The following is a 14,112-nucleotide window of genomic DNA, read 5'->3' on the forward strand; positions in this document are numbered from 1 at the left end:
TTTTGTCATTCAAACATGAGTGCAAGTTTGAATATTTTCAAAGACTTAGTTCTGAAAGAAGTGCCATGTTTTGGTCATTGTGCCTCAAATGGACAGTCTACATATCAATTGCTGTCACAGCTGAACACGTCAAAGACCAACAGGCCTCATGTGTGATCGCCTCTACAGTACAGAGCACCAAACAATCCCAAATAAATCACACAAAACTAACATGCAAACGTGGAGCTTAAACTCACCAACTTTACACCCTCTTCCCTTCAACAATCTGACAGATTCCATTATTACTGGGTTTGGGGTGCAGGGGCAGGAGTACAGGCGTAGACTCAAACCAAATGAGCAGAAGTACTTTAAATAGAATGTTATCCATTAAAATAATTTAGATATATAGAGTTTATGTTGGTTAGTAGATAATAGTTACTTCCCTGTGCAATTCATAGATTCAGGTGTAAAGGGTTGGACAATGAAGCAAGCAGAGACTTATGGTTATTATTAAGCAATGTAGAGTCACTTACTGTTGCTTTAAAAATAACAGATCCTGATTCAAAGAGATGGATGTTTGCTTTATATAAGCTCTCAGCTGACACCCAAACTCCTCAGATGTCTTACTGCAGCTCGTTAACAAGCGTGGGAGAACAATTTATTTTTTACATATTCATTCATGGATGGGACACATTGCTGTCTAGGCCAGCATTTATTGCCCATCCCAAATTGTCCTGAGGGCAGTTAAGAGTCAACCACTCATGCCCTCCCTCCTGTTTAGAGAAGAATTAATGACAGCACACTGCTAACATGCCAGAATACTTCAATAGTTATGAAATTTTCACTTTAAAAGCAAGTAAGGTTTTGCACTGATATAGCAAACCATTATATCTCACAAATATGCTTCAAAGCATCTTATTAAAATACTTTGAAATAGTGAGCATTATTGAGGCAAACACTGTTGTTTAGGGAAGCGCTGTGATAGTTATTTAAGAAAAGGTAGCCGGGGCACGTAGGAAAAAGCAGCAATGGTTATTTAGGAAAATGCGATGATGGTTAGTAACGTTATGCAAGGAAATGAGGCAATGGTTATTTAGAGAAATTAACTGATTATTATTTCGGGAAACGTAGTGACAATTTTTAAGGGAAACATAGTAACCATTATTTAGACTAATGTAGTGACAGTAGTTTTGAGAAATGTAGTGACAGTTATTTAGAGAAATGTAACAATGTTAATGATGGTTATCTAGACATTCAATCATAGTGAGTTATTTAGGGAAATGCAATGACAGTGATTTATGGAAACACAACAATGTTTCTTTTATTCATTTATGGAATGAGGGAGTTGCTGGCTAGGCCAGTATTTATTGCCCATCCCTAATTGCCCAGAGGGCAGTTCAGAGTCAACCACATTGCTGTGGGTCTAGAGTCACATGTTGGCCAGATCAGGTAAGGACGGCAAATTTCCTTCCCTCCAGGACATTAGGGAACCAGATGGGTTTTTCCTGTCAATCAACAATGGTTTCATGGTCATCATTAGACTCTTAATTCCAGATACCTTTTTTCTATTAAATTCATTTTCTCCCATCCCCTATGGTGGGATTTGAATTTGGGTCTCCACAACATAAGCTGGGTCGCTGGATTAATAGTCTAATGATAATTGTCTCTCCTGGGAATTTAGGGAAATACAACTTTTTTTTGGAAAACAACAATATTTAGGGAAATGTAGTGATGGTTCCTGAACGCATGATTTGCTGAATCAACGTGCTTCTAACCAACCAAGTTGATACCAGAATATTTTATCACAATTCCAGCATTTCATGCTGAATAGGGTCTAAACATTAGTTAGTTTCCACAAATCATGCATAATTTTATTCATCCAAGGATGTGTGTTTGCTCGCTGAGCTGGAAGGTTCATTTTCATTCTCAAAACTCGCTAACATTTATTCATCCAAATCAAGCACCCTTATATTTCAGGCTCTAGGGCAGTATACAGTCAGTACCGATACACAGGTTGAATTCAGCTGAGTGTTGTGGTATTGTAGTTTTAATGTTCCTAATCTCTGATTTCGCTCAATGAGGGCACTAAGTGCAAAGTGACGTTTTTGCTCAGTATCAGTCAAAGGTTACAGCATGGTCATATTTCTGATTTAAGGTTTTGTGTCATTGAGATGCAAGGCCCCTTTTCACAAAAAGGCTGAAATTCAACAGCAAATGATTCATACACACAAAAAATCTGCATTGACATCTGTGGAGACAGAAACAAGAACTAATGTTTCAAGTCAGTGACTTCCATTAGCTCTGATATAATGCAAGACCTGAAACTCATTTTTCTCTCTTCACAGATGCTGTCAAACTCGCAGACTTGAAAATGCTTATTTCTGGTTGAATTGATAAGCTATTAGATAGCGCTGAATAATGCAGAAATCTGCAATATCTATTAAAACCTGCTAATTGCAATGGAAACTCTTAGACATGGCAATACTCCATGATTCATTAGACAACTATTACCATTTCACCAGAACTCTCACTGCATTTCTAGCATATCTCTCTGGATACAAAGATCTTCTGTGACCTAATACAGGAACCTAGAGTCTATTTTCCTGCTCTGTGGCCAACAGACAATAGGATCAAAAGGTTCGGCAAAAGAAGAGTATTAAAAATTATTAAAGTTGTGCTATGAATGATACAGACACACCACTCCCATCATGTCTTCCACTTTGGACTGCTAGGAAATGCAGTCTTGCATCTTATCCAGGATCTCCAGGTGCAAACAATCCAATAAGGTTCAAAACATGTAAATTCAAACAGCTGCATCCTGACTGTCTTCAAACTCAAAGATAGTAAAGGGTCCTGCTGCAGGTGACTGGATCAGCACTATCAAACATTTGTTTACTGAATGAGTAAGAGAAACTCCTGGGAGCCCCACAGTTAGGATCCTGTAGAATGCAGGCTTGGGACGGGGTAGAACTTGGAAATACGGCTCTGTGCAGATGGATTGAGGCATTCAGATTCACCACTCATCTTGAAAAAGACCTCCTGCTCCTGCAACTTGCGAGCAAATTCTTCCTCTAAAGCCTGAAATGGATTTGGGACAAACAGTTAGTGAAGGAGAAAGAAGCAGAGTTCATCAGCAAATACAGTCAAGGTACAAAGGAGATAAACTTAAATACATTATGGCTGTAAAGGAAATTATTTCACTTTGAACTGACCATACATTCGGAAGGACCTCAGTTCAGTTACTGGCCACGTTTTTGGCTTGAGGTATATAATTTATGACTACTAAGGCAATAATAAGCACGTATTCAGACTTTCATGATCGTACTAATAATACAATGGTCCAAGAGACTGCACAGGAGCATTATAAAACAAAGTATGACAAGCGATATTACGTCAGATGACCAAAAGTTTTGACAAAAGGTAGGTTTTGGGAATATCATAAAAGAGGAAAGCAAGGTGGTGATGTAAAGAGGTGTAGGGATGGGATTCAAGAACTTTGGGCACAGGCAGCTTAATTGATGGGCACCAATGATGCAGCAATTATACAGAAATATAGAAAATATGAGCACGAGTAGGCTCTTTGAACCTGCTCCTTCATTCAAAATGATCATGGCTGGTCATCCAAAGTGACCTGTTCCCACTTTCTCCCCATACCCTTTGATCCTTTAGCCCCAAGAACTATATTGAATCTTTTCAGCAAAGACTTCAATGTAAACACTTCCTGTGGTAGAGAATACTACAGGCTCACCACTCTGTGCGTGAAGACACTTCCTAATCCCTACATGGGGCCCTACATGGGGCTCTGGCCTCAGTCATTTGGAACATCCTTGCCATGTTTATCCTCTCTAGTCCTTTTTTTTTAAATAATATGTTCAGCTGTGGGATATGGGTATGGTTGACTGCCCAGTATTTATTGCCTGTCCCTAGCTGCTCTTGAGAAGATGGCAAAGAGCTGCCTTCATGAACCACTGCAGTCCAACTGTTCAGATCTTGATTCAAAAAGAGCAATATTACACTGATTGCTGGACACCTGCAGCTCCACAGAACATGAACTGGAGGAGGAAGTGGTCTTCATGACTGATAACCAACAAATCAATCCACGCACAACTGGAAGTGGCAGCCTTTACAAGACATTATTTTGCTTCATGAAACCTGTATCATGAAATAATTATTGAATGACTATCCCATCTGCATATTGGTAGAAAAGATAATTGAATGCAGCAATGGGGTTTATGTGGATTGCCAAAACAAATTTGGAAGTTTTCACATTAAAGATAAGCTAAGAATTCATGGAATTGGGTGTGATATCTAGCATGGATGGAGGACTGGATAACTTGAATCTTGTTATCCTGTTAGTTGAGTATGCAAGTTTTGAATTGCCAAATTGTAACTTGTGAAGTCTGTTAGTATTTTATAGCTGTGGAATCCCCTCATTCTTCTAATTCAGTGAATATAATCCAAACTGATCCAGTGATTCTTCATATGTCAGTCCTGCCATCCCAGGCATCAGTCTAGCAAATGTTTGTTGCACTCCCTCTAGACTTACAGCACCCTTTCTCAAATCAGATGACAAAAATTGCATGAAATACTCCACAGGTGTGCTGTCACCAACTGCAGCAAACTGTTGTTCCTGTACCCAAATTCTCTGAATATGAAGGCCAATACACCATTTTCATTCCTTGCTGTCTGTTGCAACTCCATATTTACTTTCAGTGACTGGTGTACAAAGACACTCACGTCTCATCATACCTTCTCCTCTCCCAATCTGTTATAATTCAGTTAATAATCTGCCTTCCTGCTTTTGATATCAAAGAGGATAACCTCATATTTATCTACATTATATTTCATTTTTTTAAAATTCAGTTCTGAGATGTGGCTGTCACTGACTAGCCAACATTTACTACTGGTCTCGAGTTATCCTTGAGAAGGTGGTGGTGAGCTGTCTTCTTAAACCACTGTAGAGAACATGCTTTAGGTTGGGCCACAATGTGCTTCGGGAGGTAATTCTAGGAATTTTGACTCCGTGACAGGAGTGAAGGAAAAGTGATACATTTCCAAGTCAGGAATGGTGTGTGGCTTGGGAGAGGAACTGGCAGGTGATGGCGTTCACATGTTTCTGCTGCCCTTGTTCATGAGTCATGGGTTTGGAAAGTGCTGTCTAAGGAATTTCTAAGGTGCATCTTGTTGATAGTACACATTACTGCTACTGAACATTGGTACTGGACACTTGTGGATGTGGTGCCTATCAAGCATTTTGCTTTGTCCTAAATAGCATCAAGCTTCTTGAGCGTTATTGGAGCTGCACCCATCCAGGCAAGTGGGTGCTATTGCATCACACTTCTGGAACATAACTTGGAAGTGGTGGACAGACTTTGGTGAGTCAGATGAGTTACTCCACATAAGAGGATTCCTACTGCAGATTTCCAAAGATTTGTTAGCATAAGAAAAACAGTGAATAAAGAAATAATTAAGAGCCAAAAGGGGAATTTTTCATTTTCAGTTTGGACATTTGGCTGGTATCATGGATATCTTTGTACAGTGTGCATTACTGTAATAACCAAGCCATGTGCCTGCCTGAACATGAACAATCTTTTGCTCAACTGATTTAGCCTTACATTCACAATCATCCATCTTGTTCACTGACTTATTCCTTTAAACTGGACAGCCACAATATGGGAGTCTAGCCTATTCTGGATAACAGGTACTGTTATAACAGGGTATGTAAAAAGTGGAAACTTGGTGGCATACTACTGCTATTTCCACCAAAGAGCAAAAGTTGTTGAGTTCACCAAATTGTTGGTACAGGAAGTTGAAAACATGGAAACAAGGACTGTCATGAACAGGATTTTCACTGAGGTTCACATTTGGGACAGAAGCAAAAGAAAAAAAAGTTCTTTATCTTATCAATAGTTTAACTGATTTTTAAAAATTATTTACTCGTGGAGCATGGACATCACCATCTGGCCAGCATTTCATTACCCGTCCCTTGTTGCCCTTGAGAAGATGGTGGTGAGCTGCCTTCTTGAACCTCTGCAGTCCACATGCTGGGTTGACCCACAGTGCTGTTAGGGAGGGAATTCCAAGATTCTTACCCAGTGACAGTGAAGGAACAGAAACATATATCCAAGTCAGGATGGTAAACAGTTTGGAGGGAGACTTGCAGGTGGTGATGTTCCAGTCTGTGTGCTGCCCTTGTAATTTTAGATGTAATTGGTTGTGGATTTGCAACGTGTTGTCTAAGGATCTTTAGTGAATTTCTACAGCAATGCATAATGTACATCAAAGATATCCAGGATACCAACCAAATGTCTACATTGAAAATGAAAAATTTCCCTTTTGTCTCTTATTTCTTTAATCAGTTTTTCTTATGCTCACAAATTTTTGGAAATCTGCAGTAAGAATCCTCTTATATATTTACTATCTATGCCACTTAACTATGTAATCTGCCTGTAATGCTCGCAAGACAAAGCTTTTCACTGTGCCTCAATACGTGACAAGAAGTTCAATTCAGTTCAATTCACCTCTTAGATAATATACACTGCTGTTACTGAGCGTCACTGGTGGAGGGAGTGGATGTTGTACCAATCAAGTGGGTTGCCTTGTCCTGGATGATGTGAAACTTCTTGTGTTGTTGGAGTTCGACCCAACAAGTATTCCATCACACTCATGACCTGTGCCTTGTAGATGGTGGACAGGCTTTGAGGAGTTTAGTGAGTTATTCGCTACAGATTCCCAACCTCTGACTGTTCTTGTAGCCACTATGTTTATGTGGCAAGCCCAGTTGAGTTTCTGGTCAATGGTAACCCTAAGGATGTTGATAGTGGGGGAATTCAGTGATGGTGACACCATTGAATGTTAAAGGGCACTGATTAGATTGTGTCTTATTGGAGATGGTCATTACCTGCCATTTGTGTTGCGTGAATGTTACTTGCTACTTGTCAGTCCAAGACTGGATACTGTAACGATTTTGTTGCATTGAACAAGGAATGCTTCAATAGTGGAGACACCTGGAGTGTTTAATGCTGAAACTGGTACTCGCAGCTACCAATATTTCTTCATTTAGTACATTAGAAATTTTACTCCAAACTAAACATTTGAATTCAAGTAAATATACTTCAATGATTTCTGTACCTTCTTCCTGGGTCTAAGTTTGTCCCTCCACTCCTTCAGCTCCTGACCATGCTCTTCATCCACCTCCTTCAGTTTGTGTGTCTCGTGTTCGATTAGCAAATGGCACTTTTCATTCTGCCAGGAGGAGGAGATTAAACAAAGAAAGTCACCAAACTGCAATGGGATTTAGAAAAATGAACACAGATGCAAAAGGCAATGGCAATGACGACATGAAACCAGGATAAAAAGTAATTCAGGGGTAGAAATTGGATGAGTAATGTGAGACTCAGTCCCAAGAGAAAGAGATAGCAAGGAATAGTGTGTGCAATTCTGGCCTCCCTCCTATCATAAGGATGTTGTGAAACTTGAAAGGGTTCAGAAAAGATTTTCAAAGATATTGCCAGACTTGGAGGATTTGAGCTATAGGGAGAGGCTGGGTAGGTTGGGGCTATTTTCCTTGGAGTGTCGAAGACGGAGGGGTAACCTTATAGAGGTTTATAAAATCATGAGGGGCATGGATAGGATAAATAGACAAGGTATTTTCTCTGGGGAGGATGAGTGCAGAACCAGAGGGTATAGATTTAGGGTGAGAAGGGAAAAAATTTAAAAGGAATCCAAGGGGCAGCCTTTTCATGCAAAGGGTGGTACGTGTATGGAATAAGCTGCTACAGTAACGTGATGGAGACAGATACAATTTCAACATTTAAAACACATCTGGATGGGTATATGAATAATAACATATGAATAATAATAATTTAGAGAAGTATGGGCCAAGTGTTGGCAAATGGGACTAGATTTGGTTAGGATATCTGTTCGGCGTGGATGAGTTGGACCGAATGGTCTGTTTCCATTCTGTATATCTCTACGACACTAAAACCTGAGGGTACAAAGATCATGGAGGGTACATTTAAAAGCAATCAGCTGAGATTAAAAAAAACTATGAAAGTTAATTATGAGGCTTAATTTTTAAATCTCATCTTTTTATGTCTTAAATTTTGTATCTGGTAAGTTTAGTTTTATAGTCTAAAATAGTAATCTATTAACTCATCTCAGTCCAATTGAATGTTCGTGAACCGTGTGGGTTATGCCCTGGCCAAGCATGTGCTGTAAATGTTATCAGTCGGAGCAGCTTATGCTTAGCTTTCAAAAGTCTAAAAGCAGCTTGGAGCCTCTTGGGACATCTCAGAGCTAGGAACCTTCAGGGGGTGAATATTTCCCAGTTTAGGAATGACCATCAGGCAGTCCAGAGCAGGGAGTACAGGGTTGCCTTTGTGAAAAAGTGAAGATTGCAGATACTGGAGATCAGAGTGGAGAGTGTGGCGCTGGAAAAGCACAGCAATTCAGGCAGCATCCGAGGAGCAGGAGAATCAATTTTTCATGCATAAATCCTTCATCAGGAATGCGGCTAGTGGGCTGAGATAAATGGGAGGGGGGGGTGGGAAGGTAACTGAGAATGCAATAGTAAATGAAGATGGGGGAGAAGGTGATAGGTTGGAGAGGAGGGTGGTGTGGATAGATGGGAAAGACAATGGACAGGTCAAGAGGGCGGTGCGGGGTTGGAGGTTTGGGATAAGGTAGGGGGAGGGGAAATGAGGAAATATGATTAGATTAGATTAGATTACTTGGTGTGGAAACAGGCCCTTCGGCCCAACAAGTCCACACCGATCCTCCGAAGAGCAACCCACCCAGACCCATTCCCCTACATTTACCCCTTCACCTAACACTACAGGCAATTTAGCATTGCCAATTCACCTAATCTGCACATTTTTGGACTGTGGGAGGAAACCCATGCAGACACTGGGAGAATGTGCAAACTCCACACAGACAGTTGTCTGAGGCAGGAATTGAACCTGGGTCTCTGGCTCTGTGAGGCAGCAGTGCTAACCACTGTGCCACTGGTGAAATCCACATTAATCCAGTGTGGTTGCATGGTCCCAAGGCGGAAGATGAGGCCTTCTTCCTCCAGGCGTCGGGTGGTTAGGGTTTGGCGACGGAGGCAACCCCGGACCTACATGTCCTTGATGGAGCGGGATGGGGATGTGAAGTGTTCAGCCATGGGGTGGTGGAGTTGGTTGGTGTGGGTGCGCCAGAGATGTTCTCAGAAACTATGTGCAAGTTGGTGTCCTGTCTCCCTGATGTAGAGAAGACTACCAGGTGCAACAGATACGAGTAGATGACAGTGCTGAAAGTACAGGTAAATTTCTGTCAGACGTGGAAGGTTCCTTTGTTGTCCCTTTTGTGTGTTGAGCTCTCTACTGCCATTAGATCTGCATATGGTGAGTTTATGGTTCCTGAGAGCCAGTTTTTACTGACCACCCCCTACGCTTATGCTCCTACTGATTATAGGCAGACCAGACATGGACAAGCAGACACACTAATCTTGTTGAGATGAGTAAATAATATCTATTTCATAGTGCTGGTGTTGGACTGGGTGGACAAAGTTAAAAATCTGTGATCTGTTGTGATTTTTAACTTTGTCCATTTCATAAAAGCAATACTGAAATGTTAAAACATTAGAACTCAATGTAAAAATTATATTTTAAAGAATTATTTAGTTGGGGGGGGGGGAGACTGCTTTTGATAACTTTAATTCATTGGAAAAGATCTCATATCAAAACAGTTTGAGAACCAATGTCCTGAAGTATCATTAACCCACTGTACATGCAGGTAAAAACAACAACTGCAGATGCTGGAAACCAGATTCTGGATCAATGGTGCTGGAAGAGCACAGCAGTTCAGGCAGCATCCAACGAGCAGCGAAATCAACGTTTCGGGCAAAAGCCCTTCATCAGGAATAAAGGCAGAGAGCCTGAAGCGTGGAGAGATAAGCTAGGGGAGGGTGGGGGTGGGGAGAGGGCCTGTTTCCACACTGCAAGTAATCTAATTCTCTACAACTGGATCCTCAGTTTCCTGACCTACAGGCCTCAGTGAAGATTGGGGACAATATTTCATCCTCACTAACACTCAACACTGGAGCCCCCCCAGGAGTGCACACTCAGCCCACTACTGTACTCACTGTATACCCATGACTGTGTCACCAAATACCAGACTAATGCCATTTACAAGTTCGCTGATGATACCACCATAGTCGGTCGAATCTCAGATGGCAACAAAACAGACTATAGATGGGAGGTGGAAGACCTGGAAAAATTGTGCACTGCGAACAAGCTAGCTCTCAATGCTGGCAAAACCAAGGAACTCATTATTGACTTTCGATGGGATGTTACTCTTGCCTCCCTACACATTAACAGCACAGATGGGGAATGAGTGGAAAGTGTCAAACTCCTGGGAGTGGTCATCCACAACAAGCTTTCTTGGACTCTTCATGTGGACGCACTGGCTACAAAGGCGCGACAACATCTTTTCTTCCTCAGGCAGCGGAGAAAATTTGACGTGACGGCGAATACTCTTGCCAGCCTTTATAGACTCTATGACTCTAGGTGCACTATCAAGAGCTGGTATGGCAACTGTACCATTCAAGATCGGAGACGGTTACAGAGAGTAGTGAACTTGGTCCGGACAATCACAAAAACCAACCTCCCATCTGTAGAATCCATCTACCAGGCCCGCTGTCAAGGAAAGGCCGTCAGCATTCTTAAAGATCCATCCTGGCAATGTTTTCTACAACCTCTACCATCGGGGAGAAGGTACAGAAGCCTGATCACATGCACCAGCCGGTTTCGCAACAGTTTCTACCCTACTGTTGTTAGAATACTGAATGGACTCTGGGTTTGTAAAAAATGTCAGTGTCAAATCGGTCGTCACTAATGGAGATGAAGAGGTCCAGGATGGGGAGGGAGGTGTCAGAGATGGTCCAGGTAAATTTAAGGTCAGGGTGGAATGTGTTGGTGAAGTTGATGAATTGCTCAACCTCCTCGCGGGAGCACGAGGTGGCGCCAATGCAGTCATCAATGTAGCGGAGGAAGAGGTAGGGAGTGGTGCCGGTGTAATTACGGAAGATGAACTGTTCTACGTAGCCAACAAAGAGACAGGTATAGCAGCACATTTGCACCATGTGTAGACCTACACAGTAGGTGGCAGTGGAGGGAGAAGATGAATAAGTCAGATTGAGGGACATAGGGAGAAGGTGGGTAGTTGGGGAAAGAAGTGACTGAGGGATATAGAAAGGAGGAATAGATTGATATGAGGAGATGATGAGTTGGTGAGATTGAGGGATGGGAGAAGGAGAGATTGATGGACAGCTCATGAATCCCTGGGTCCTCCATGCACCACCAGAAAGATCAAGTCTTCAGAAATTAATTGGTACTTGGTCACACACAATTATATGCCAGTTTGAGGCTATTTAAGGGAAGGCTAAAAAGCCAGGTCACACTGCTACCTCACAGCACCAGGGTCCCAGGTTCAATTCCAGCCTTGGGCAACTGTCTGTGTGGAGTTTCCTCTGGGTACTCCGGTTTCCTCCCACACTCCAAAGATATGTAGGTCAGGTGAATTGGCTATCCTAAATTGCCCATAGTGTTAGGTGCATTAGTCAGAGGGAAATGGGTCTTGGTGGATTACTCTTCGGAGAGTCGGTGTGGACTTGTTGGGCTGAAGGGCCTGTTTCCACAGTGTAAGGAATCTAATCTAAAACATCAATTCCAGTCAGGAATGAGAGTCAAAGGCTGTAGGAATGGGTTCATGTTTCTATAGAACTCACTCTTCTTAGCAGTGATGAGGAGAATCAAGAACGAGGTCTGAGAAGCAAACCACTATTCCAGAAGTAACTAACACATCGTGCAAATTTCTCTTTGGTTCTTTAAACTTATCAAGAAAGCAAATTTTAGAGTATGTCCGCTATGGTGGAAGTTCTCGTTAGCAATGCCATACTTGCAGTGAAAATGAAAATGTCCATGCTTACCATGCAAAACAATCAATCATTTGACGAAGTACACAATTATTGAAAGCTGGCACATCAAGCATTACACCTTTGAATTTGTGGAGTGCATTTGGCTTTGTCATAAGAAACTGTTCTTGTTTGAAATGCACAAATCATGTTTTCACACATGGACAGTGGACCAAAGTACATACATTTCAATAGGAAAAATTTTGATTTTGTATATCATTTTGACCAGAATATAAACATGCTGACAAGACTGTTTTTGACTAATTTTGAAACTGACTGTATTGTAATAGCATTCAAGCTCTTTTATGTCAACAATGGCCTTGATTTACACAAGATGGAAATATTTGCATCCGATGGAGCTTCCGTTACACTGGGAACGGAAAATGAAGTAACCAGAGTCTTGCGATGTGAAACCAAACATTTGTTTGGACTGCACTGCATTGCTCACAGAGGAAGACTGGGAAAAGATGATGCTTGATTACAATTATTTAAGGCATTGAAATGCTTCTAAGAATAACATCTACATTGTTCACTGGATCAACTGTGATGGATAATTTTAGAATTTTACCAAGGCACAGAGTGTGATACAGTGGCACTTCCACCTCTGAATGAAGTGAAGTGGCTTTCAAGACACTTTTTGAGAGTGCACTATTGCAAAACTAAAATGTCTCAATCAAGTACTGTACAGTAAGTGAATAATTAACAAATATTATCTGAAACTGCTCACCAAGCCAAAATATCACATTGCACTGACAGCTCTCAACTCTGTGCAGTATGAACTGGCATTACTGTGCAAACACTTGCAGAGCACCTGTCTGCCAACAAATGAAGCTATACAATTTGCGAAGTCCAAGATCAATAAACTTATGATTCAATATCTAGGTGAAGATGTTCATTGGAGTAATGAAGTTAAGGTGGTACTGGTTGCTTTTAACAGTGATTGGACATGACCACAATCCTTCAATTTATTTAACTGCTATGTGACTACCTGGAAAGCAAATTTATGCATTTTTAAAAGACAGTGTTCTGCCACCAATACTGAAATATTCCATATATCAAACTCTGAGGAGAGGGTGGCCACAAAGATATCTGAACATTACCCTGATTTTTAAAAAAAAGTGAGTGTGGAAAACATTAAGGTGGGTTCTGTTCAAACATTTAGTGTGTTGGTTGACTGTACCCTCAAAGTTGACCAGTTCATAAAATCTCCTTTTTTTTGGACATCTCGGGCATCAAGTACTGACTATGAGCATGGATTTAGCCTCATGAATTTGATTAAGTGCAAATCCAGAAATAGAAACAGGTTATTTGTTCAATTTGATGCAAATTAATTCATACATTTCATCTGGACAAGGTATCATAGTCATAGAGATGTACAGCATGGAAACAGACCCTTCGGACCAACCCGTCCATGCCGACCAGATATCCCAACCCAATCTAATCCCACCTGCCAGCACCCGGCCCATATCCCTCCAAACCTTTCCTGTTCATATACTCATCCAAATGCCTCTTAAAGGTTGCAATTGTACCAGCCTCCACCACATACTCTGGCAGCTCATTCCATACACGTACTACTCTCTGCGTGAAAAAGTTGCCCCTTAGGTCTCTTTTATATCTTTCCCCTCTCACCCCAAACCTATGCCCTCTCATTCTGGACTCCCCGACCCCAGGGAAAAAGACTTTGTCTATTTACCCTATCCATGCCCCTCAATTTTGTAAACTTCTATAAGGTAACCCCTCAGCCTCCGACACTCCAGGGAAAACAGCCCCAGCCTGTTCAGCCTCTCCCTATAGCTGTAATCCTCCAACCCTGGCAACATCTTTGTAAATCTTTTCTGAACCCTTTCAAGTTTCACAACATCTTTCCGACAGGAAGGAGACCAGAACTGCAAGCAATATTCCAACAGTGGCCTAACCAATGTCCTGTACAGCCGCAACATGACCTCCCTGTACTCTATACTCTGACCAATAAAGGAAAGCATACCAAAAGTCTTCGTCACTATCCTATCTACCTGCGACTCAACTTCCAAGGAGCTGTGAACCTGCACTCCAAGGTCTCTTTGTTCAGCAACACTCTCTAGGACCTTACCATTAAGTGTATAAGGAGAAAGTGAGGACTGCAGATACTGGAGATCAGAGCTTAAAAATGTGTTGCTGGAAAAGCGCAGCAGGCCAGG

The 14,112-nt window shown here is 41.6% G+C and overlaps 1 protein-coding gene across 3 annotated transcripts in view; it reads right to left on the reverse strand.

Annotated features, from left to right (window-relative positions):
* Positions 1 to 1,644: 1,644 nt before the first annotated feature.
* The window catches only part of slka (STE20-like kinase a), a 109,019-nt gene continuing 96,551 nt past the window's right edge, over positions 1,645 to 14,112 (reverse strand). For all 3 annotated transcript variants that reach the window (XM_043712880.1, XM_043712879.1, XM_043712878.1), the window contains 2 exons: positions 7,111 to 7,224; positions 1,645 to 3,057 (listed from right to left, as the gene is read on the reverse strand). In XM_043712880.1, the coding sequence (XP_043568815.1) occupies positions 2,911 to 3,057; positions 7,111 to 7,224 (261 nt within the window). In that variant the 3' untranslated portion in view covers positions 1,645 to 2,910. The remainder of the gene's footprint in view (positions 3,058 to 7,110; positions 7,225 to 14,112) is intronic.

Source organism: Chiloscyllium plagiosum, chromosome 22, assembly GCF_004010195.1.
Source record: "Chiloscyllium plagiosum isolate BGI_BamShark_2017 chromosome 22, ASM401019v2, whole genome shotgun sequence".
In the NCBI taxonomy this organism is placed as follows: domain Eukaryota; kingdom Metazoa; phylum Chordata; class Chondrichthyes; order Orectolobiformes; family Hemiscylliidae; genus Chiloscyllium; species Chiloscyllium plagiosum.